The following is a 25,678-nucleotide window of genomic DNA, read 5'->3' as shown; positions in this document are numbered from 1 at the left end:
AAGATACCTACACGTGTTTTTAGAAGGTACCCATTATAAATTAGCATGCCACAGTTTTCCTTGCAAGGTTGAAAAATGTGTAGCAATTAATTACCGGACACGATAAAATGCATAAAAATGACAACTTGAAGGTGCTCGTCAGTTAACGAATAGTACATATTCGGCAACGCCTGTAATTGATAGAACAGAGTGAACAGTATCAGTTAAACCATGACATAAAGTCGGCTTTACAACAATTAACGTGAAAAACGCACATACCAACGATGAACGCTGCCAAACAATGGATCAAGATTCGCTCGATGTGGGTTTGATTTTCCAAAGCATCGGAGAAAAAGCGCGAATTTTTTTCTGCGCATGTTCGAAATATATGTAAGTTTTTGGTTTATATCAGAATTTTGAGCTATTTCTGCAATAGCAAATTAATAAGTTGTATTCGCAGTAATTGGAATAGTTGGAACAAAACATACGAATTAGTAGTGGCTGGTATCTTTCTTTCCATTGTTAAATTTAAACCTTTTTGGCAACAGGTTGCAAAGACACCAACAAACAAAATAATTCAAAAAAGCTAGCAGAAATATCTCGCAAAACTCTTCACAAAATACAAAATCGATCGTCATTTGCCAAAAAGGGAATTTGACTCTAGTCGTTAAAGTAAACAGATTGGAAAAAAGTGTTTTTAATTAGTAAATTCTAGTTTGTATATTGATTACAAAAGGAATCCTCACTTTTCTTATGGAAAATGGCTTTCGGTTAATTTTAAAAAAAAATTAGTGTGTTGTAGTCCTTTCCGTTCTGTCCAGTTTTCGAGATATTGGTGCTTAAAGTTGGACAAAGGTGAATTTTAATACTTTTCCTAAAATTTTAACCTATTCTAAATAAAAAAATCTTATTTGTTGAACAAAATTGATATAATGCAATTGTTATTGTTGTATGGTCTTTTAAATGTGAAATACATTTTTTATAAAATATTTATATGTGTTTATTTTATTGCAACTAAAAAGTTTGCGTTTTGAACCGATGTTCTGTATGACCAAATTTTTGCAAAACTCATTTAAGTAAAACATATCTTAGTCCAAAAGTAAAAGGTTACAATTTAATATTCTAATTTTTTATTTAATTCAAAACTTTCTAAAGATTTTGGTTAGTTTTGGTTAGTTTAGATGACAATTTTGTAAAATATGTAGATGGCGTTATGTCCAGAATTATTTGTATGTCAATAATTTTATTGTATTGAATTTTTCAACAACAACTGCATAATTGTTGGATTTATTGATGGTTTTTGAAATATTTAAGTTTCATCAACATTAACAAAAAAAAATTCTTTTATGGTATAAAATAGTGAAATAAAATGCTGGTATAAACTAGATCATATTTTATATAACTATAATGTAAAAACGATAATTACAGTGGTGACTAATACTCGTTTAATTTTAATTTAGATAATAAAAATAACAAAAATACAAGAAAAGCTTATTTTGAAGATACAGAACATCGGTATGGATTAAAAACGAGGTGCAATAATTTTGCACACTTGAACTATAATAAAAATAATAAAATAAATGAGAATTCTCCCATAACAAGTTTATCAAACAAGTGATGTTTTTATTTATAACGTCTGTTGATAGAATTTTAGGACGATTCTTAATATTGCCCTTTGTCGAATTTTGAGTACCGATATCTTGAAAACCGAACTAATCTATCTAATCTAATTGTCCCATGAAGACTTTTGTTCAAAATACAAGGACCTACTATATTTTTTTTAATTTGCCAGAAGTAATTTCCCATAAGCAAAGCATTTAACGCAAAAGACTTAAAGGTTTAGCTGGTCCGAAATATACCTTACCCAGTAGCTCGCAAATTGGCGTCGAGCCTTAGCGCCTTCTCTATCGCCGTTTTTTAATATGTAATTTCAATTCGGTTGTGAAAAATTAGTTGAGTTGACAAGTAGTTGTGCAAATGTTTACAAATGTTTAGGCAATATATTTTTTGTTATTCTGTTTCCGAACAATAATAAAAGTTAACCTTAATCGTAAATATCCCAATTTTTTAGCTATGTAGTGTTAAATATTTCAGGAAATAATTGTTTTTCGTCACAACTTTAATATGTTCGTTTAAGCAGGGACATTTTTTGTTGTATAATATTTGTAATGTTGTACAGGTAATGTTCAGAATTAAAAAAATAAATACATAATTTCATTTAAATGATGGCAGTTTATTAGGGACCATCATTCTAAATTATGATGAAAAAAGAGAATTTATTATTATTCTATTGTTATTATATATGCTTCAAACAATAACCTTAATTGTTGTTAATAACCACCCATTGAAAACCATTATTCATTTGAAATGGGTCCCACATTTTTTTTATTATTTGATTTTCATTTTCATTAATGCAATTCTTCTTATTAGCAAAAACATGTTCAACGAAACGTTGGCAAATACAGGTTTAATATCCACTGACAAAGTTATTTAAATAATGCTGCTATAAATAATATTTATAACTTTACTGTTTAGGTATATTTTTCTATTATATTTTGAGTCTATCTATTTATAACCGTAGTGAATCCAGTGGTGTAGCGAACATTTTTCGGGTCAATATTGTTCCAGAATGGAGTTTTTGATGTTTAATAGAAGCGCTATTGTGAAATGGTTGCAGCGATTTTGATTTTAAAAAATCGACATTGAACAATGTAGTCAATTAGTACAATGTTAGATTCCATTTAACTGCTACACACCCAATGGAAGACATTTCAATTAAAATAATTATTGTTCTAAAGTGACCTTTATACTGACAATCAACTAATTGCTCTAACTACGCATTCACTACGCCTAACTCAAAATTAAAAATAGTCACTACCGAGTAACGAGCTTTCTAGTTTTAGATATTGAAAATCGTATTTCGAGAATCGGGGTTTTTATTTTTTCGAAAAGTCGAATATGAAAAGAAATATAATAACGGCTGTGATCATTGTCGTAGTCTATATCGCAGTTTCGTTAAGACGGGCCAAAGCCGACAATGTTTTTCCGAAAAAATATCATCATTCGACGCGCTTCCAAAAACTCCAAACGATCCGAATAATCAAGTCGCCCAATTTGTTCTCGCATTCTAACAGATGCGATGGTTTTGGAATACTAAAAAGGTCCATTAGTTGCGATTTCGACCCGGACGATTATCTGGACGTGCCCCAAATCATCAGAAGACACGGATATCCATCAGAAAGTCATGTTATCGAGTCTGAGGACGGATACCTGACCAAAGTTCATCGTATCCCGGGTACCAAGCAGGGGAATACTGGCGGACAACCTATTTTTCTTCAGCACGGATTGCTGGGCAGTAGCATCGATTGGATTGTCAACGACGGAAACAATGCCTTGGGTAATAAAAATTTTCTTAAAACCGATTGAACCGAATTTTTTTCGTTTTAAAATCGTTCTGACTGTATTTGTCTTCGAATAGAAGTAATGAAACGATTAATAATAATATAGTAGAATATTTAACTTTTAATATTATTAGCATATTACACTCGTTTTACCAAAAGCGGTAGCTAAAGTTATCCAGGTAGTATGTTTTCAAATTGGATTGCCTATCCAATATTACATTTTATGACACGATTAAAATAAATGTTTGTTGTAAAATCAGATTATACCTAAATTCATGACATTTTTAATAAATTGAAATTTATCAAAACATTCATTTTAAGGTATCAAATTCTTGAGTTCAATTGAAGTTGTGCAATTTAATAACAGACCATTATTGGAGAAAGTGGAGACTGGATAAAGATAGGCTTATAAAAATTGGATTGAGGGCGCAGGAGACTATGGCCTTAAAATATTTGAGACATTGCCTCGTGGCCACGTCTGCTCGAACAATACATCAGCTTCATTTGCTTCATTGCTTTTTCTAAAAACAAAAATTATTTTTAAAATTCCCATTTAATTTAGAGCAAATTTGGTGCATGAACTTGCTTTCGTGCGACGCACGGTTTTCGCTTAAAAAAAATAAAAACCATTTAAATGCATCTACTATAACCCAAATGAAATTTTGCAATGTTAATTTTTATGTAAAGTTCGCTCTATTTGAAAGTTGGCACGTGTAATGTTATGACTAGTGCCCATAAAAAGAAATAAGTATAATTTGTAATAATCTCCCGTACTTGTTTTGCGACGACACTTATAATTTTCAATTAGCATTCACGCGGTCCTTTTTAGCTTTATTTTTATTGATTAAAACTTGCAACTACATCATCATTTTTAAATGTACTTTTTTTAATTAAACTAGCAATTTAATCGACAATTTACCAATCAAAAAATCCTAAAGTGGCAAACTGAGCTTTGCTAAACGATAGTAATTCATTTCTTGATAACAACAACATGACAGTTGTCAAATTTATAAAAAAAATTGCACTTGGTTTGTTTGCTGGTGGTTTTTAAAAGTTTATTTAACAATTTATTACTGAAATTGAACTGAGGTGGCTTTTACTTGATGAAAATCCATTTATCAAAATAAATAAGAACTAAAAGTGCAGATTTTCACGAAATTATATATTATGACATGACAATTGTTTCGTGACTTCTGTTGTTGGTTTTCAATTTTATGTATTTGGGAAAAACTTTATTTTGCAGACATTTGTTAAAAAACCAAATGTTTTGGGAACATATTCGGCAACGTAGAAGCAATTTAAAATACCAAATAGCCAAGAAACCAATTTCAGCTTCTTTCAAAAATTGAACTGAGGTGGCTTTTACTTGATGAAAATCCATTTATCAAAATAAATAAGAACTAAAACTTCAGATTTTCACGAAATTATATACTATGACATGACAATTGTTTCGTGACTTCTGTTGTTGATTTTCAATTTTATGTATTTGGGAAAAACCTTATTTTGCAGACATTTGATAAAGACACGGTGTTGTCGAAACAATTGTCATGTCATAATATATAATTTCGTGAAAATCTGATCTTTTAGTTCTTATTTATTTTAATTTATTACTGGTTTTTGAAAGTTTATTTAAAAATTATGTGTTTGTCTTGGTGAAAATGGTTCATTTCACAAACCGTGAAATGGCCGATATACACTTCGTGTATGGAATGGCTCATGGTAATGATCGCGCTGCAAACCGCATGTATCAAGAAACATATCCTAACAGACAACTTTTTGTTAATATTCATTCCAGACTTGGTGAAACGGGTAGTTTTAAGAGGTTTACTAGTCCTAGCGGGAAACTAAGAACAGTAAGAACGGTTCAGATAGAGGAAGCATAAATGCTATTGAAGAAGACCCAGAAACTAGCACGAGGAAAGTTGCAACCGAATTAAACGTTACCCATGCATTAGTATCGCAAATTTTAAAAGATCAACAACTTTACCCTTATCATATGCAACAAGTTCATACCCTTTTGCCAAGGGATTTTCCACTAAGAGTGGCTTTGTATTGATTTACACAAAATAAGTTAGTGCAAAATCCAAGGTTTTTATTGACTAGGCAGGTTTTTCCCGTAACTCAAAAATAAACTTCCATAAAAATCCTCACGCCGTAATTGAAAACCATTTTCAAGAGCAAAATTTATATGAAATTTTTGTCTTAAAATCACGCAAGGAATCGTTTCTTAAAGTTTAGCAGCGTACTTCTTTAACACCTTGTATTTTAAAATTGTATGAACAATTTTAAAGCTCTATGCAATATACTCTCTTAATTCTCTTGAGCTATCTTGGAGGTAAAAACTATTTGTAGTGTAATCGTCTGTCCAAATAATTATTTCCAAAAAGTTTGATTCTTTTTCATATTTTATCAAAATCTGAGAGGGGTTGTTGAAATGAAGAAATTGGAGTGTAATTAATTCGCCTGATTTGCATGTTTTTAATTACAGAATGAGTCAACGATAGAGCAAAGATCATTATTTTATTGGCTTCAAAAGATATTAGAAAATTGTAAAAACAAAAGTTGTAAAGATTGTTGGGATCCACAATTACAAATTATTTTAAAGTATGCCGGGTGGCTCAAAAAAGCGTAACGAATAAAACACCGTATTTTTAAATTTTGTTTTGGATTCGTTTTTTTTTAATTATATTAATTTTATTAATAATACATACCTAAACTCAATAGTTTTTCTTATATTTTAATTTTTCTAACAAAAATATTGGATTTCTTGCATATACCTATTTTTAATACTTTGCGATTTATTTTATTATTATTATTATTATTTATTTATTTAACTTTTACAATATTCATCTTTCTTTCTGGCTAAGACTATTGCAATAACATTAGTTGGTAATGCCAAAACTATTAGCTAACAGGGCTATGTTAGGATTAAAAAATGAACAGGAGAACGAACTTTGTTGGAACTTTAGATAAAGCAATAGACAGTTATTATCAATTTTGGTTAGTTAGAAAATAACGGCTAAATTTACAATTCCCAGAAAAAGTAAATAATATTAAATATCTATTACTACAAATTAACTTATCTTATTTGTAATTAATATTATGGCGCAATAAATGTTCAAAAATATGCCCTACACATGTTTAGTTTTTTCGTTTCTTGAGCGGTCCTTAGCATAAACGGTGTGATTCTCTTGCACTCGTCCCGGATCCTATTTTTCTTATCTCTGGTATATATCCCCACAAAAGGAGATCTAGTGGTGTTAAGGCATTGCCGATCCATTTCTGTGGGTAATAATTATTCAAAATTTCTCGAACTTCTCGGTGGCAATTCGGTATTGCTGAAACCATATATGCTGGATCTCACTGTTATCAACTTCTTGAAGAACTTGTTTTATTCTACACTACCCATTAAGTAACCAATGATTTTCAATCAACTGTTGAATAATACATGTTATGACGATTAACTGCACTATTACTGCTCCATCGGATAACATTATTTTATCGGCTTCTATTCCATCTGTTTGAAATCAAGAAGGGGTAGTTCTATAAGGAAGGGATGTTATTTGTGTTTTCTAGTCGTGCGCTTAACGGTTGATTGGGATCACATAAGCTAACCACTTAACGGTTGCTGAACTTGAGATTATCTTGCAATTGAAGTAATATTTCCAATTACCACTTTTCTTTTTTCATATTTAGTATTACCACTGGCACCAAAGCGTTCCATTAAACACTATAGACATTGTCTAGTTGATATCAGGGATTTCGCCTCGAGGGCAACAAAGTATTTTTTCCGCAACACCCAGTGTGTAAATCATCATAGTTTTTTGTTTGAATTTATTGACACCACAATAAATTTTATGTATTTATTTACTCAGTTGACAGGTAAACGATTGACAATGTTATTTTGTCATAGCAAACTAATGTTATACCAATACTCTTCGACAGAAAGAAGGGTTAATATTGGAAAAGTTAAAATAAATAGCAAAGTATTAAAAATAAAAGTTTTAGTAGGTTTTTGTAAAATCTTTCAGAGATAATAATAAGATATATGGTATGCCATCAAGATTTTTCAATTTAAAATGATCCAAATATATTCATTTATGTTGAACACCCTGTAGCTTCTAATTAAAATTCCGCATATATTTTTTACGCCATCTTCGAATAAAGGTTTAAGGTTTAAAAAATAATAGCGCTATCGTAAATTTTTGTGAAAACTAGTATTTTTTTTAGAAAAAATAAAATATTACAAGAACTATTAGCTTTGGGTATGTATTATTAATAAAAGAGTGAATGAATTTTAAAAGCAATTCAAAACAAATTTTAAAAATAGGGTATTCGATTTAAATAATGTATGTTTTATTCGTCACGTTTTTTAAGGCACTCTGTAAACTTTAAAATAATGTTCAATTGTGCATTATAACAATCTTTACAACTTTTGTATTTTGTATATTTGTTTGCGTATATAGGATATACATAAAATTTATAGTAGATTATAGTTTTTAAAGGTTGTATCATTCATTTTTTTTGCTTTTAACTCAACGGTTTAAATTATATATGGTATGATACAATATCTTTAGATAAAAAATGAATGTTTTTTTATTGCCGCAATAAAATACAGGGGTTTCATTTAAAATTCACATTTATTGTACATTGATATATTTTCCAAAATATGCATAATTTTGTATATTTGCATTCTATTGGCAAGGAGCAAACAAAATTTCAGATTGTTATTTAAAATATTTGAAAGATTATGCAAAATTTTCTAAAAAATTATGTTTATGTTTATATAGAAAGTTTGAGAATGTTTCATAGAATCCAATCCCATCATAATCGCTATTTTTACTTTGGAAGCTACGGCCTTAACTAAGTCAGATGACATGACATTAAACCATTTTCTCAGATTTCTGAGTCAAGATATTCTTCTCCTTCCAACAGATGTTTTTCCTAAATGTTTTCTCTGGATTATGAGTTGCAGGATATGATATTTAGGACCTCTCATGATGGTTTCTCTTTTTCACTTTCTGAAAGATTTTTACATTTTTCTCCATTCTTTTCAGTATTCCCAGTATGTGATGAGAGTCCAAGCTTCTACACTACATAAAAGGACTTTGAAAACATAACATTTGAGCATCCGTATTCGCGGCTGCAGAGAAGTTTTTCGATCTTCATAAAGGATGCACTGGCGTTCTCAATTTCCAAACAGTAATCGATGGAGCAGTCGATACTTGTACCTAGGTACTCATACCTTTTGACCCTTTCAAGCTTTTCACTTTCCAAATGGAAATGTGTATTGATCGCCCCAGTTTTGGTGACAATCATATACTAATATTGAGTGTCAGATCATATTCTTGACTAACTGTGATCACTATTCAATATATTTTGTAGATCTCGCAACGTTTTCAGCGAGAAGTACTGTATCGTCCTCATAACGCAGATTGTTCAGTGGATTGCCGTTAACTCTTATTCCACCATTTTAACCTACTTTTAATAGGCCATCGGGTTTGAGACACCCTGTATATGACGAATATATTGATGATATGATGATAATTACGACATTGGAGCTTTGGCATATCTAACGAATTTGTTTATACCCTGGATATTATTACATTTTTAGATTGTACAAAACTTTTTAATGTAAGATGCGGTGATAGATCATGGCCAGAATCTATTTTAGAAAAAATATTATTTTCGGTTCTCTCATATGCTTCTCCACTTTTTTTACTACTTCTACTACTGCTCCGCAGGGAATCACTTTAAAACGTCAGTCCTTATTACATAATGCCGCGAAACGATTGGGGAGTTTCTGGGACTTTAGTCAAGGTTCGGAAGCGATCGGATATTTTCTGTAGATATTTATGGTGTTTTGGTGTTTGCCATCACGTCACTCATTAAAACGTTTATTAAATACTCGTTCGTCACTAAAGTGTCTTTTAGAAAACTTGTTGCATAATATACTGATGTGAGGTTCCTGAAACCTCTATGAAATTTAATGAGAAAGGCATTATTAGTATTAGTATTAACGCGATAATGTTTTGTTTAGCGTTTCTATTGGCTGATCAAGGATACGATGTTTGGATGGGTAATTCAAGAGGCAACACTTACGCCCGAGGTCATGTGTCTTTAAACGTCAACACCGTTCAGTTCTGGAATTTCAGTTGGCATGAAATGGGAACCAAAGATTTGCCGGCGATCCTTTATCATATTTCGAATATTACAAGTAAGTTCTATGATGAACAACTTGGTAATTATTTTGTTGTTTACCTAGATAAGTACGTTTTTTTTTATATTTTCACGTTGGTTAGTTTTGACTTGTTCAGGCACTCGTTTATTATAAGTTATCAACCATGTCGTATAATATACTATTTTATATTGAAATCTGATAATAATGGCGCTGAAAATTTAAATGATTTTTGAAATAGTTGCCTATGGCAAACAGCGAACGAAAATAAATTTTAAAGTTTTTCGAAAATAAAAATTAAATTACGAAAATTTGTCAAAGGTTGCCGTTTTTGATGCTTACCATTTCAAACAAGAGCATTCGAAAACAGTTGAAAATACACGGGCGTGTCTTTATTTCAAATTGGCCACACTGTATATTTCATTTTATTTGCCCGTTATTTGTTATTTATGAAAGTTGTTCAGCAAGATGTAATCGTAGAAAAGTACAATTTAATTTGTTTGTCAAACCGATCGATGACGCACAACTGCTAATTTTATGTAATTGATACTCCGCTAAACAGAATTTGAAAAGATAATTGCTGGTTTTCATACATGGCGTACCAAATTAAGTGCGCGCTATTGCTTCTTTGTTAATCGAAATGCGAAGTCGTTTAAATTTGAAATTGGGGATGCAGAGAAGCAATTGAATATCTCATTTCCGAATAAATCAAAAAATCGCAATGTTTCGTGACAAATCGGGCGTTTGTCAAACTTGGATACTATATGTATGATATACTTAATGCATGTCTTACAGAAAAACCCGGGGAAATAATTTACATTGGACACTCGATGGGCACAACGATGGCTTTCGTTTTTTCCTCAGTGTTACCCGAAATGGCAAAAAACTTGAAGCTCATTGTAGCAATGGCTCCGACAGCATATATGACGCACGCGCAAAGCCCCATCAAGTATTTGGCACCGTTTGCTAATGACGTTAATTGGGTGCTGAAAAATCTGGGAGTAAAAATATTTCTTCCTAACAGTAAGGTAAGGTAATGTAAAAGATACATTGGATGTCCCACCAAATAATAGCTCTCTACTGTATCTCTGAAAGTATTAACCGTGTAGTCAAAGCAAAAAATATTATAAATTTTCGCACAAAATTTCTAATAGGGAAGATGTATCAGAAATAATGCCATCATCCATAGTCTTATGTAAATTATGTATTTTTTCGTTTGAACCACTTACTGCTAAAATAAAGTAGTAAACGAGGGTTTGATCTGTTTATATTTAAATTTGCGAAACTCCGGATGTGGTTCTCCAAATCAAACGAGTTATTGGTCCCGTTTGAAATAAAAAAAATATATACAATTGATACTAGACGCTAGGGGTAACGTTATGTTATCTTTCAACTTAAAATTTTGAATTGGTCTAGAAAAGGTTCTAGGAAATTGAAAATAATTTATAGTAATTTCTCATGGTCTATTTGGTAAATTTTTCCGTAGACATGAAGCTAATACTTTCAGAAATACAGATGAGGGTATCTTAGTACTCCCGGTACATTTACAGAGCGCCAGCTCTGGCCGGATACTGCGGCCAGTCCTTTAAAAACTAACTTTACTCAAAGTTCCACTATTTGCTCCTTAACTTGCGGATATAGACAAAAAAGTATCTTCAGAATACTTTACAGATGCCTACAACATCGTACATCGCGGGAAAACTTCATCGATCTGTTATGGGAAAACTATAAGTAGCAAAAATTTGCAATTAATTAATTAATTGGTGAGGATAATCCGGCTAAAAAATGTTCAAGATTTCAGCACATCCAGATATACCGGACGTCGGTGTCAACTTTCTTATTTTAAATGGAACAGTCTATATATTATTGCTTTTTGGATTCCACACAAAATTATAGATATATTTCGTGCATCTAAATTTTACCGTTTTTGAGATATTTATCAGGTTATGTCAAAAATGCAAATTATATTTATTTCGCTTCCGAATTCCAAGTTTATCGCATGTTCTGGTTAAAACATCTAGCTATATATGATTTGGGAATATGGGAATCAGTCATCCGAGACAATGTTCATGCACTCTTTTAGCTCCGCTGTCCTCAAACAGTACATAAGCAGGTACAGAGTAAAATGCGAGCCAGTTTCAGTTAAGCTCTGAAGAAGTCAACATCATGATTGGCGAAACGTCAGCAAGTTCGAATCATCAACGACCGACGCAAGAGGAATCCAAAAGATTTGTAAATAATGTTGCAATAGCCTGTTAAAGTTTCTTTGAAAAAATAATTCAAATAATCTCATTGTGTTTATCTTATTATAGTTATTTAAGCTTGGTTATTGATAATTTTTTTATATTGCAATTGACAAGATACATCTTTGAAACTTTTGTCTTTTTTTACTCCTGCGCCAGTCTTGCCAGTCGTTATGGTTAACTCAGTTTAATTGAACGTTAAGAGCAGACCAAGCAAAAAAAAGTAAACAGCAATATCTCGAATACTATAAATATTGGGAATATACAATCGAATACAAAGTTAACCTAATATTTAATTCTGAATAAGATAGGATTATAAAAAGAGGTGGTTTCCATTTTAAACACATGAACTTCGCCAGTTTCTTCATTTTCCATGGGTAATAATCGAAATTACTGAGTTTGTTTGGCAGGCCATTTTTCAGGGTAAGTTGTAATATCTAAAATTTTAAAGGTTTCATATTTTATACATAAATTGTTGTGTTTCAGAAACGGGAAATTTAGATTTGGATATTGTACACAAAATGTGTTTTTTCCGTTCCATTTCCATTTGAAACAAGAAAGTAAACACCTACTTCCGGTATACCCAAATGAGCCGCCATCTTGAAAATATTTTTGCAATTCATAGTTTTCCCATAACAGACCGACAAAGATAGGCCGTCAAAATTTAAATTTGTGTGGTTTCACTCGGGAGCTCCTGGAACATATTTTTCTCATTTTTTATTTTTACAAATAAGTCCGTTATTTTTAGGTTTTAAGGTTTCTATCTTACGGATGTACAAAGAAATACACGAAGAAAATATGTGATACTTTGGTATTCGCACTGGCCGGTTTCGACGGATCCGAATTTAATACGGCCCTGTTGCCTAAATTGTTAAGCCACGATCCAGCAGGTACGTCAACCAAAACGCCGTTACACTACGCCCAGGAAATACAAAACGAGGGAAATTTTCAACAATTTGACTATGGACTCGAGGGGAATATGAGACAGTACGGTACTCCAAATCCACCGCAATACGATTTAAAGAAAATAAAAGTACCGATGCATCTAATTTACGCAGAGAATGATAAATTGACCAGTTATATAGACGTGGAAAGATTGTCGGAAGTCCTTCCTAATGTTGTCGGTATGGTGAAAGTCCCCTCAAAAAAATTTAGTCATGGTGACTTTGTTTTTGGGAAGAATGTTTACGAATTGGTTTATGAACCCCTTATGCGTGTGCTCTCTAATTATACTATGAAAAATTAGATAGAAAAAGATCAAAATGTGCCTTAGTTGTGATAATATGTATAAAATATATTTCATATATAATAAATCATGTTAAAACCACTGCTTTAATTACTTATAAGTCGAGAATCTCGGAAAAGTCTTGGCATGGAAAGTACTATAAAAAAATTTGGAATTAACAACATTAACATACATAAGTACCGGAGAGATTTTATTGAGCCCTGATGCCCACTCCAATAAAAAGTTGAAAGGTGAATGCCGTCAAGACTTTTTGAAAAGTATTTTTTTCTTTATTTTTTAAATTGAAAACGGCTCGAAATTAAAGTATATAAAGCTTCTAAAGACATCTGATCATTTTTAAAAATTTATAATATATAATAATTATAAAAATTTATGTCGAGAAAAACGTGAACTGCAAGTACAACATACCTAACAATAAGCTGGTCTGCAAAATGTCTTTTAGCGATTTCTTTCGAATCATAATCATGGAATCGTAAATACAGGAGAAAATAATATGAAAAGCAATGAGTCGGTAATATCGTCCATTTTAATGTACCAAATTCCAGCTCTTCTTTTGCTTGCAATGGCGAATATTATCAAGATCATTCGGCTACAACTTTCAGTTATCTTGAATTAAACAAGGCAATGCAGATGGTGGCCTGTGTCTGTCAACGTTTATTTACCTCTCGTTAAAAGTCTGCATTTAATCAGCAACAGAAATTTGAGATTTGTATTTCTTATGATTTGAAACTTGATAGCTTAATCAAATTCTACAATGCCCTTGTAGTCCCGTCATGGAAAATATCTATTGGCTATATTTACCAATTTTTGGTCAAAGGTGTTCCTGACGTGGAACGCAATGTCTTCTGTTCTGTGGACGTGGAATTCTTAAAATGCATTCTAATTGAAAGCTTTTTGATTATTTTTCTCATGTATTTAAGAAATTAAATTCAGTTTCAAAGTCCGTAATTTAAGGTAAGCATATCCTTTGGTTAAAGTATAGTTTGTCATTTGTTTTTTGTAATTTATTAGTGTACTAATCATGTTTCTTCATTTTAGATGGCTACATATGAAGAATACATACAACAAAATGAAGATCGTGACGGAATTCGTTTTACTTGGAATGTATGGCCGTCAAGTCGAATTGAGGCCACCCGCCTAGTTGTGCCCCTATCTTGTTTGTACCAGCCTATTAAAGAGCGACCTGACCTTCCTCCTATTCAGTATGACCCCGTTTTGTGTACAAGAAATAATTGCAGGGCTATTTTGAATCCCTATTGCCAAGTCGATTACAGAGCAAAGTTATGGGTTTGCAATTTTTGCTTCCAAAGGAATCCTGTAAGTCTTATTAGTTAACGGTGGTGCATGCGTCTTTATACATTTCTACACAGTTTCCTCCACAATATGCGGCAATTTCCGAACAACATCAGCCTGCGGAATTAATGCCTATGTTTTCAAGTATCGAATACACTATCACAAGAGCTCAGTGTTTACCTCCAATTTTTTTGTTTGTGGTGGATACATGTATGGATGAAGAGGAGCTAGGAGCTCTAAAAGATTCTCTGCAAATGTCTTTGAGTTTACTTCCCCCCAATGCCCTAGTGGGTTTGATAACGTTTGGCAAGATGATTCAAGTTCATGAATTAGGCGAGTACTTAATTTTTTTTTATTGTAGACTTTTGATCTAAATGTGTTAAAGATTTCTTTAAACTCACATAATGAAAGATTTTTTATAGAAAAAATGTTTTGTTAGGTACTGAAGGGTGCAGCAAGTCATATGTATTTAGAGGTACAAAAGATCTGACTGCAAAACAACTCCAGGACATGTTAGGGATTGGAAAGGTGCCTGTTAATCCTCAGGCTATGCAACAACCAAATATGAGGCCTGGAGTAACAGGGCAACCCGTGCAACCTCCAGTTCCACCAGCTAATAGGTTTATACAATCAGTATGTATGTTAATGGAATTAAAGCGCAATAATCCAAAAAATCTTCCTTTCTTTTGCATATTACTTAAAAGTTAAAAAAAATAAATTGCTAGTTAATTAATGATTTATTTCATTAGGTATCCAATTGTGAAATGAATCTTACTGACCTGATTGGGGAACTGCAAAGAGACCCCTGGCCTGTTCCTCAAGGGAAGCGTTATTTACGCTCGACCGGAGTTGCCCTTTCAATTGCTATTGGCTTATTAGAGGGTGCTTATCCCAACACAGGTGCTAGGGTGATGTTATTTGTAGGTGGTCCATGTTCCCAAGGACCAGGCCAAGTGGTCAATGATGATTTAAAGCAACCAATAAGGTGAGTGTAATGTAACATAATGAGCAAAAAAAATTAATAAATAATTAATAATAAATAATAATAAACAATTAATAAATAAATTAATAAACGTCTTAGTCAATGTGAAAAATATTAGTGCCATGGACCTGCTGGATGTAACAACAGGTGATTAGACAGAGTGGGTCAATATAACAAACAAAAACAAAATTTTGACGATGTACCTTTTTGATGTAGCTTCAGTAACGAATAATAATATTTTTGGTGCCGAAACCAGGGAAATAGTTTGTGTGGATCTTTGTTGAATGGCAATCCAACGACAAAGATGGACCTAGGACTCTGAAAAAGTTATCGCACAAATTTAACGAAGCTCGCGAAAACTATTGAAGATGTCATAACCTCGGAGCAGATCAACGTTAACGAACTTCTCGTCTTAGTAGCGCGAATTGAAGAAAAAATTGTGGAATATGTTGATATGACCGTAGGCAACGTTTGGAAATGGGAAATCGAGTGTTTTCCGTAAGAAATTCGACATCTCATACTTCTGATATTGGTAATGTACAAAACACTACAAAACACCCAAGGACATTTGTCTGTAAGGTTGCCTAAAATAGAACTAACTAAATTGGGAACAGTTTTGAGCAGCTGTGCACGAGAATCACAGTTTAAATGATGCTACAAAGTTAGTTTTTTTTTAAATGGTATTTGTTTGGCAAAGCGCCAGTAACAATAGGGGTCAATATGCTGACAGGGAAAGAATAAGAAACACCTACATTCAAATATTATTTTCAATAACGCGGGTAAGAAATGAAATGAAAGAGATATTGTTTCTTTGGAGAAGTTGTACAATACTTCTACCAGGATAATTAAATCCTTGTCTATGTTGGGAATTTCTCGGGACCAATAGTGAAGTCAATAATTCTTAGAGTTCGGCCCTATAACATGCGAGTAGCTTTTAATAAACAAAACGTATTAGGTGAATTAGCAACTAGCGACAGAGGGTCAGAATGAATTAAGCAGCAGTTCACACGATTTTAATAAGAGACTTACTGCTGTTTATAAAAATCGATATAGATTCTCCAGAGGGACGATGGGATAATAGAAATGTAAAAGAAAAGGTGTTTAGCAAAAACCAAGGACAGGAAAGCTCATTTACAGCTGCGGGTTTATTGTTTGTTTCAAAAAATGAATGTTTATTTTATAAAAACGATTCGCATCAAACTAAAGACTGTAAAGCCTACTTACAAATTAAAAGTAAAAAAGATATTTTAAAAGAAAAGCGATGTTGCTTTAGATGTACGCAGCCATGGCACACATCAAGATTCTGCAAAACCAACATCCTATGCGCCAAATATGCGCTCGAGAAAAATGAAATGCAAACGAGAAAACGAATAATCCGCTTCCTTGTTTATTATGAAAGGGTTAGGAGGCGTTTTTTTGAAAACAGCTCGTGGTTTCATTTTGCCTAAGGACAATCGTCAGGAAAGGATGGTTCATGGTGTCATAGAGGGAAGTAGTCCATTAATGTTTATAAAGGAGACTATCTCGAGGTCATTGGGGTTGACAGTAGTAGGACATCACAGAATATCAATAAATCGATTTGGAACGCTGGGTAATGGGGTACTAGTTAATCTAAAAAGCCAATACGAAAATGAAATCCAAAAAATAACAGCTATTGAAGTTCAGGAGATCTATTTTGATATGTTGGTGCCGGTCCTGGTAATACGTGATATTTCGCTGAAATAGCAATTAGCCGATATTTACGTTGACAGAACTCTAATAAGTGGAATTACTTTACTTATTAGTGCAGATTACTATAGGAATCTCGTCACTGGTAAAACCAAAGTTAGGTTGGACATTACATGGATCATCAAAGAATTTCGATATGTATGACCTTTTTGTGCACTTCAACATGACATCCGTGCTAAATCTAGGAGCAGCCTATGACAACTTGGACCTTAAGCATTTTTGGTCGTTAGAGGCGGTAGATATAAATTGCGGCGAAAAAACTACAGTGTGGAAAAATAATTCGATATTATTGGACTCCAACTACGCAGAAGCTGTTGCTCGTTTGAACATTTTAATAACGAAACAGCGAAGAACCGGAAAACAAATCGAGTGCGACAACTCTTTACGCGAGTACATAGTGCGCCTCATCAACCCAATAGTAAAATAAGGTACTATATACCGCAGTTACCGTGAAGATAAGGAAACAACGAAAGTGAGAGTGGTTTTCGATGCATCAGCGCATGCGTCGGGATTCGCATCTTTAAACGAACTTGTATTAACCGGTGATAATTTTGTCCCTGATTTGTTGAGATTTTTGATAAACTTTAGAGTGGGTGCTATTGAACTTATCGCAGATATCGAAAAGATTTTTCTCCAGATAACGCTTGCCGAAGATGATCATACTCACTGTTTTTTGGGATTTTCTAATCCAATGGACGAGACAAATTTATCAAAGCCAGAATCTCCTTAAGTCTGCATTTATCGTAGGATTCGTGTCACATTTGGAGTGACCGCCAGCCCGTTTCTGTTAGCTGCTACGTTTAAGAAGCACTTATCCAACCAACCAGATCACCTGAAAGAAAACAGCTAAAAAATTGGGCCAATTATTTTATGTGAATGATTATTTTGGAACTGCAGATTCTTGTGAAGATGCTAATGCTATTTGATGAAACTAGACAAATTATGGGATCAGCATTACACATCTTTGCTGACGCGTATCCACAGGCGTACGGAGCAGTGCAATTGAGGAACGAAAAGTAAAATTCTTAATATCAAACAATTGAATGGCTCCTATGAGTTAAAGAAGAGACAACGATCTCGCCTCACTGAAACTAGAACTTAACCGCAGCGCTATGTGCAGCAAGATTAGGAAATTACATTTCACAGAACTCAAATTTTAATATTAAAAATGTTTTACTATGGTCAGGCTCAACTTTATATTGGATTGAAACCTTATATTCAAAATCGTGTGAATGAAATCATGAAAATCACCAGGGATGTTTGGAAATACTGCCCAGGAAAAGAAAATCCACCACTTTTACTTACAAGAGGGGTTATTATATGGATTGAATGTGATATCTGATTTCATGGTCCACCTTGGTTAAAGGAGGATAGAACCTCATGTCCGAACAGTATTGTTGCTGATGTTAACAGCTTCGCGCGTCAGACAACCAGTTTATTAACCAGCACAAAAGAAAAGTTAACTAGTTTTGAACCCCTTTTTGATGTGGAAAAGTACAAAAAAAATGAAAAGGTAGTAAGAATAACTACTTATGTTAGAAGTTTTATCAGCAATATTAGGTGTCCTGAAATGGTGAACAGACCTTTATCGAAACAAGAACAGCTAATATCAAGGTTCTGGACAAAGTGGGGCACAGACTACCTTCCACAGTTACAGACTGTGCACCTCAGTAGTACTTCTATAAGAACAAAACGTGTCCAGACTCCAGCGGAAAATTGTAAGTCACCGAAATCTATACTGGACGTGAAGGAAGTCCACGCGCGTATGAAATTCAAACAACTGATGGAACTGTCTTCGGCGACAAGTTCAGTATATTTTCCTATAAGAACGTGAATTTTGTTTGCCCGGGGAGGATGTGAAAAATATTAGTAGGATGGACCTGCCGGACGTGGGTGATTAGACAGAGTCCCGATATAAAAACCAAAAACATATATTTTGACAGCAAGTGACCTGTTGAAAAGGCAGTGAGGGCGTTTTTTTTATTTCACTTTGTTAACCAATTCACATTAAACTATTTTGCGACGAACCCGGGGTAGCTTCATTAACGATTATTCATAGTCAAGCTCTTAAACTATAAAGCTATCACCTATAATATATATATTGCATTAATTTTTTGTAGGTCGCACCACGACATTCATAAGGATAATGCGAAATATATGAAAAAAGCAATTAAACATTATGAGAATCTTGCTATGCGAGCTGCAACCAATGGCCACTGTGTAGATATTTATTCGTGTGCCTTAGACCAAACTGGACTTATGGAAATGAAACAGTGCTGTAACTCCACTGGGTAAGGGAGCATAGTTCAGTGTCCTTTTTGTTCTTATTCTAAATTAAAATTAAAAAAAATACTTTTCCATCCCTATTCCAAAAGATAATATAATGTGTATAAATTTGTAATATGTAAATATAATTAATGCAAGTATCAAGTGGATCGAAAGTTATCTTCATTATTCCACTTCAGGCTTTTTTGGTGTGAGTGAGTCAGGGTTTGGGAGAGATTGGTTATTTTCAGTAGACTTTAGTCATGATTTTTTGACATTTGTCAGATCTGACGGTTATGTCACACACCACTAAGTCAATATTTTGAGCTGCTTTGCAAAAATGTACCCACTTACTCTGCTCTGCCAAATTACTCACTATTAAAGCCGCGTTTATCAACTTCTTGCATAACTTGCTATATACAAATTATTAGTAGAATTAAGTTTTATAATCGTAAGGGTGCTAAAACTAAAAGCCACAGACCCATTTCATTGCGCCTTGTCATTTTTTGTTGTATGTTGTCTTACCACACAAAGTGTTGGTGTATTTTCAGTGGCACATGTTATCAAATTACTGTATTTAATTTTTCCTAAAAATTTATGATTTGCGTATTTTCAGTGGCACATGTTATTAAATTACTGTATTTAATTTGTCCTGAAAATTTATGATTTGCCTTTATTTCACTTTATAATGGAAATTTTCATACTTTAATAATGTTTTTCGTTTGTTCCTATATAGAGGGCACATGGTGATGGGTGATTCTTTCAACTCTTCATTATTCAAGCAGACATTCCAGCGCGTTTTTGCAAAAGATCAGAAAAATGAATTAAAAATGGCTTTCAATGGTACAACTGAAGTTAAATGCTCTAGAGAATTAAAAAGTAAGTTTTTGCAAGTTGATATTCTGAATTGTAAGTCCAACATTTAAGAATCTAAAAATCTGAAGTTTTTACAGTTTGACTTCTGATTAAGTATAAAAGAATATATTTTTTGATAAAATAAATTGTATTGGTCATCTGTTTGTTTTTAGTTCAAGGTGGTATAGGCTCCTGTGTTTCTTTAAATGTGAAAAGCCCTTTAGTGGCGGATACCGAGATTGGAATGGGCAACACAGTTCAGTGGAAAATGTGCACATTCACGCCAAGCACTACCCTGTCCTTGTTTTTTGAAGTAGTCAATCAGCATTCAGCACCAATTCCACAAGGTGGAAGAGGCTGTGTTCAGTTCATCACCCAATATCAGGTAAATTATCATAGAATAAAGTCACGTCGTGACTTTTTTACCTATCCCATGCAAAGCTCAACAATAAATGAAAATTTTAGCATTCAAGTGGACAACGAAAAATTCGAGTCACGACTATAGCAAGAAATTGGGCAGATGCGACAGCAAATATACATCACATCAGCTCCGGTTTTGATCAAGAATGTGCTGCTGTAATCATGGCTCGTATGGCGGTGTACAGGGCTGAAACTGACGAGAGCCCTGACGTGCTAAGATGGGTCGATAGAATGCTTATTCGTTTGGTAAGAATTTAATACAAATTAGTAGAAGCTGCTGAAATAACCTTAAACTTAAACCTTAAAATGATTTTTCTAAAAGTCGCTTTTAATAAAATCTATACAGACACCTTAAGGATGTTACATACATTCCTTTGATTAGATTTGAAATAAGGGATTTAATTAAAAGGTCTGAAAAGAGAAAGAAAAATGTCATGTAGAGATTTAGATAAATAGAATAAAAATATTCTGTGCATTTTCAGTGTCAGAAATTCGGAGAATACAACAAAGATGATCCGGCATCTTTCAGGCTTAGTGAGAATTTTAGTTTATATCCGCAGTTTATGTACCATCTTCGAAGGTCTCAATTTTTGCAGGTGTTTAATAATTCGCCAGATGAAACTTCATTTTACAGGTAGTTTACTAATTTCATATCTTTCGAGACAGCATACCCCTGCGTTGTTTTTTAGGCATATGTTGATGAGAGAAGATTTAACACAATCTTTGATAATGATACAACCAATATTATATAGTTACAGCTTTAATGGCCCGCCAGAACCTGTTCTGTTAGATACTAGCTCCATACAGCCGGATAGAATTTTGCTTATGGATACCTTCTTTCAGATATTGATTTTCCATGGAGAAGTATGTAGTAGTGTCTTGTTTCACAGAAACAATATGTCTCTGAAAAAATTTAACATTATAAATATGGATTTTACATTTTTTACCTAATTACCTAACGTCTTTTTGTGGGCTTCATTAAATAGTCATTAAAAAATTTGTGTTTTGTAGACTATAGCCCAATGGAGAAACTTAAAATACCAAGACATGCCGGAATATGATAATTTTAGGCAACTCTTGCAAGCACCAGTTGATGATGCTCAAGAAATTCTACAAACCCGTTTCCCCATGCCTCGGTATATAGATACGGAACAAGGAGGCTCCCAAGCCAGATTCCTGCTGTCCAAAGTTAACCCGAGCCAAACGCATAACAACATGTACTCATATGGAGGGGTAGGTTGTTTTTGAAAACCCTCCCTAAGTTTGTGTGGCAGGAGAAAGTTTTTGTTTGATTTGGTTCCTGTGTCCATAGCATAGTTAATTATTTTGTAGTCAATTTTCCATATTCAGAAGGACAAGATTTAAAACAAGTCCTTTATTAAATTTTCGATGAGGTGTGGTGGTAATTTGAAATTTAAATTTGCATTTTTGTTTCATGTGTTGCGGTATAGGCCATTATGACAGGTCCTAATGGGGTAAATGTTTTTTGTTTTTGTTTTGGTGGTTTGGGTGTCTAACTGGTGATGGTTGAAATACAAATTTTATATATAGTTACTTTGGTAATGCTTTTTGTCTACCATTAACAGATACATCCTTCACATGTTATTAAATGTTTTCCTTCTTCATTTCCTTTGGTCGAATTCAATTTTGTATTATTTTGGTACATTTTTTTTTTCATCATTATTTCATAGTATACATGTATATATTTTTTATTTAGGATGCTGGAGCTCCGGTACTGACCGACGATGTGTCCTTGCAAGTATTTATGGACCATTTGAAAAAACTGGCAGTTTCTTCAACAGCCTAATGAAACTTACCTTGTTATAGGGTTTTCAGTGTTTATGCTAGGAATAAGTAATATGGAATGTATTTTTTTTTAAACAGTTTATTATATTTTGCAAAAAGGACATTGTGAAATTAAACAGTTTCTTATGAAGATTTCTAATTTTGTTATAGACTATAAAATTAAATATTATTTATGTTAACATGTATTTTTAAATAGGATTTGGTTTTCTCTAGAAACAGAAACAAAAACTGGTGTAAGCCAGTAATATAATTATTTAAAAATGTCTAGAAAATGGAAACTAATATAAAGAGAGAATTATGAGTGGTGAATTAATAGTAACCTTCCCCCTATTTTCTACTTTTTCTCATGTTTCATATATTTTTCTTACAACTTGGCTTAGAATGACTAAAAGTTCCTTTGACGCACAAAAGACAAATTACTGTATTTTAACAAACTGTCCATTTAATAACAACTAGAAAGAATATCAAATTCTAACAAATATAAAATTAAACTTTAATTAAAATATAAATTTTATTAAGATTCCTACCTATCTCAATAGGGACTTAAGACTAGAACGAGCAAAATTACCAAACCACCCAGGCAATTCAATATTCAATTTAAAAACCTGATACTCATTTTCTGTTCGACATCAGTTCTTTGGAGGGCTTTGCAGAATTCTTCAAATGATATCATTTGGTCACCATCTTCATCTGCTTCAATAATTGTTCTCTCTGCTATACTTGTTAACTGCTCTTCACTGATGTTTGTCCCTACCATCATGTGCAAAATTGCTAGCAGTTCATCTTTTGATATCAGGTCATCATTATCTAGGTCATATAATTTGAAGGCAACTAAAAAAATAATTCAAGTTTTTTTTGATGGTTTGATTTCTGGAGCTTTACAATTCATATTCATATTGGAATTTTTATTATCTGAATATATCTTTACAATTAGATCCTTACATTTTAACTTTTCTTCGCGGCTATTCAACTTATTCTCTTTATTCTTTTTGACTGGCCGGAAGTGCGACAAGACATGCATGAATTGCCTAAAATTGACTCTGTCAGTGAACTCGTCCCCTTGGAAAAACGAGTTTACAATTCTTTCTCCTAATGGATTTATGGCTAGTTCCGGAATTCTCAAGAAATCATCTCTACTTAAAGTTCCGCAGTCATTCCTATCAAGTGCCGTAAATCTGGAGTACAGCCTTTCAATTTGTTTAGCGGTAACTGAAAATATTTTTATATGAAAAAATAACATGAAACTATAATTCAGCTTACATCCTGTTTCCTGCTGAATTTGTTCGATCTCTTCTTCCCTCAACAACAATGAAGATCGGTTTCCCATTTTAATTTTCCTTGGTTAACTTTTTCAAAATATGTTCTCAATACGACATTCAGCCTGAACTTCTTTTGACCTTTGAAAGTTTATTAACCAAAAAGATAACAATTTTTATTGAACGACGGCTTTTGTTATGGGATCAATCACAGAATACCAATAGATCAAGTTATTTTTATCAAAAATATAGAATTATAAAATTGGCGAACGGACAATATTCGACTCTTAAAAAAACTAAAGATTATGGTTATATCAAAGATTTATTTCCGCCGAAACAACTTTACTGCGCTATTTGCTTGCTTTGCTTGTATTTGGTATTGGTTCTTTTGTAATATTTTACAAGCAAAACGTATGTCCTTCAGCGGCTAAACTATCTGATTCTTTTTTTATAAAATAGAAGTAACGCGTGATTTAAGTTATCAAGGTCTCTGTTCTCTCTGTTTTCGCGAGTTTATACTTGAAGGAATGGCCGAATGGGTACAGCAGGCCTGCCTAATACATTGTGAATAAAAATATTTTCATAAAGAAATTAAGAGATGACTAACCATAGATCGGAAATGGATAACTTTGCTTTTATTCTCTAGCTAATTGCAATTGTACAGAATTGTAGCTTTTATAGTTCTGCAAAGTATGTTACATGTATACATTTATAAATCTATAAAAATTAACGATGGTTTGTTTTCTGTGTGTAAATAATTATTTGGTAATTGTTGATGGATGGAGGTAACAAACGAGCGCCCTAAGATAAATTACCCAACGTAGTAAAAACAAAAGAAGAAAGAATTTTCCGTGACATCTAAAACTGTGCTAGTACTATAAGTTTTTTTGTTAATATTTTGTAGTATTTTTTTCATTCCATCATGAGTTCGGGCTTTATAACCGCAACAGAACTTGCTGACATTCGTAAAAAACGTCAAGAAGAATGGGAAAAAGTTAGAAAACCCACTGATCCTTTAGGTTCTGTCTAAAATTTTTTCTTTTGATTATTTAAAAACTCACAGTTTATTTGGAAAAACTAAAGAAATTCGTTCACTATTACTTGTTTTAGAACGACCGGAAGTTCCTCAAGATAACAGAAGCTTGTTCGAAAGGCTACAGGAACAAAAACAAAAACGAGATTTGGAATATGAAGAAGCACATAAATTAAGTAAGTATATTTAAAATATTTTCAAGTTTAACTTTCTAGTTAACTCTAGGAAGAAAGGAGTAATAAGGCTCACATCATTCTGTCTTTTACAGAGAATATGATCAAAGGTCTTGATGATGATGAAATAGAATTTCTAGATTTAGTAGACAGAACTAAAATTGCGGCAGATCGAAAAAAAGAATTGGAGGAAGAAAGGGAGCTTACAGATTATCGTAATCGTGTTGCGATTTTACAAGAAAAATGCATTGAAGAACGTCTTCAGTCAGAAATAGCAATAAATAAGCCAAAAATAGTACCAAACAACAAATATTCCCAACAAAAGTTATTACAGGGAATAGTAGTGAAGAAAACATTGACCATGAAGAGAAAAATAAGTAATGAAGAAAATGATACTAACTGCAGTATGGAAAAGCAAATTAAACAGCAGAAATCAGATGAAAAAACACAAAACTCAAGTAAAGAGACAGTAAATACTTCGGCATTAGAATGCGTAGCAATTTTGCCAGGATTGGGATGTTATGGCGACTCTTCATCAGATGAAAATAGTTCGGATTCAGAGTCGTCTGAAGTAGAGACTACTCCTAAAAAAGATCTCCTAGGACGTAAATTGCAAGCAGCCCCCGAAAAAACAGAAAAGTGATATTTTATGTTTAAAGCTTATGCATGTATATTGGTTTAGGTTATTATTTAGGTTATATTAAAAAATCTAACTTCATATCATTTTATTTTGATGCATATTTTAAAACAGAATATGTATTGACCATATGAGTGAGCATAAATAATTAAAAGACAAAAAATATTTGTTTTAGAGGCAGAC

The 25,678-nt window shown here is 32.8% G+C and overlaps 4 protein-coding genes across 6 annotated transcripts; 3 read left to right on the top strand and 1 right to left on the bottom strand.

Annotated features, from left to right (window-relative positions):
- Window positions 1-152: 152 nt before the first annotated feature.
- LOC132702308 (lipase member K-like) lies at window positions 153-13,122 on the top strand. Of its 2 annotated transcripts, XM_060670871.1 has the most exons (5): window positions 153-369; window positions 3,114-3,376; window positions 9,421-9,597; window positions 10,354-10,586; window positions 12,550-13,122. In XM_060670871.1, exons 1-5 carry the CDS (start codon window positions 281-283, stop codon window positions 13,045-13,047), a joined length of 1,260 nt encoding a protein of 419 aa, XP_060526854.1. In that variant the 5' UTR covers window positions 153-280; the 3' UTR covers window positions 13,048-13,122. The 2 variants fall into 2 exon arrangements, with proteins under 2 accessions (XP_060526854.1, XP_060526845.1); XM_060670862.1 differs by lacking the exon at window positions 153-369 and having other exon boundaries at window positions 2,818-3,376.
- Window positions 13,123-13,869: 747 nt separating this feature from the next.
- LOC132706668 (protein transport protein Sec23A) lies at window positions 13,870-22,531 on the top strand. 2 transcript variants are annotated; one of them, XM_060678180.1, is made up of 14 exons: window positions 13,870-14,001; window positions 14,086-14,364; window positions 14,418-14,673; window positions 14,780-14,973; window positions 15,090-15,325; window positions 19,171-19,341; window positions 20,052-20,194; window positions 20,344-20,555; window positions 20,636-20,836; window positions 21,073-21,224; window positions 21,280-21,454; window positions 21,602-21,823; window positions 22,042-22,065; window positions 22,308-22,531. In XM_060678180.1, exons 2-14 carry the CDS (start codon window positions 14,086-14,088, stop codon window positions 22,395-22,397), a joined length of 2,355 nt encoding a protein of 784 aa, XP_060534163.1. In that variant the 5' UTR covers window positions 13,870-14,001; the 3' UTR covers window positions 22,398-22,531. The 2 variants fall into 2 exon arrangements, with proteins under 2 accessions (XP_060534163.1, XP_060534243.1); XM_060678260.1 differs by lacking the exon at window positions 22,042-22,065.
- A 313-nt stretch (window positions 22,532-22,844) lies between these two features.
- On the bottom strand, window positions 22,845-24,044 carry LOC132707126 (calcineurin B homologous protein 1). The gene is made up of 3 exons (XM_060678866.1): window positions 23,657-24,044; window positions 23,339-23,605; window positions 22,845-23,227 (listed from the first exon to the last, which is right to left on the bottom strand). The coding sequence occupies exons 1-3, from the start codon at window positions 23,721-23,723 to the stop codon at window positions 22,989-22,991; spliced, it is 573 nt and encodes a 190-aa protein (XP_060534849.1). The 5' UTR covers window positions 23,724-24,044; the 3' UTR covers window positions 22,845-22,988.
- A 432-nt stretch (window positions 24,045-24,476) lies between these two features.
- Window positions 24,477-25,607, top strand: LOC132706929 (PSME3-interacting protein). The gene is made up of 3 exons (XM_060678554.1): window positions 24,477-24,671; window positions 24,763-24,861; window positions 24,954-25,607. Exons 1-3 carry the CDS (start codon window positions 24,575-24,577, stop codon window positions 25,499-25,501), a joined length of 744 nt encoding a protein of 247 aa, XP_060534537.1. The 5' UTR covers window positions 24,477-24,574; the 3' UTR covers window positions 25,502-25,607.
- Window positions 25,608-25,678: the final 71 nt, after the last annotated feature.

Source organism: Cylas formicarius, unplaced genomic scaffold (assembly GCF_029955315.1).
Source record: "Cylas formicarius isolate icCylForm1 unplaced genomic scaffold, icCylForm1.1 PGA_scaffold_10__41_contigs__length_53128322, whole genome shotgun sequence".
NCBI lineage: Eukaryota > Metazoa > Arthropoda > Insecta > Coleoptera > Brentidae > Cylas > Cylas formicarius.
Note: the sequence above shows the minus strand (reverse complement) of the source record. Positions and strands in the feature narration are given on the sequence as shown.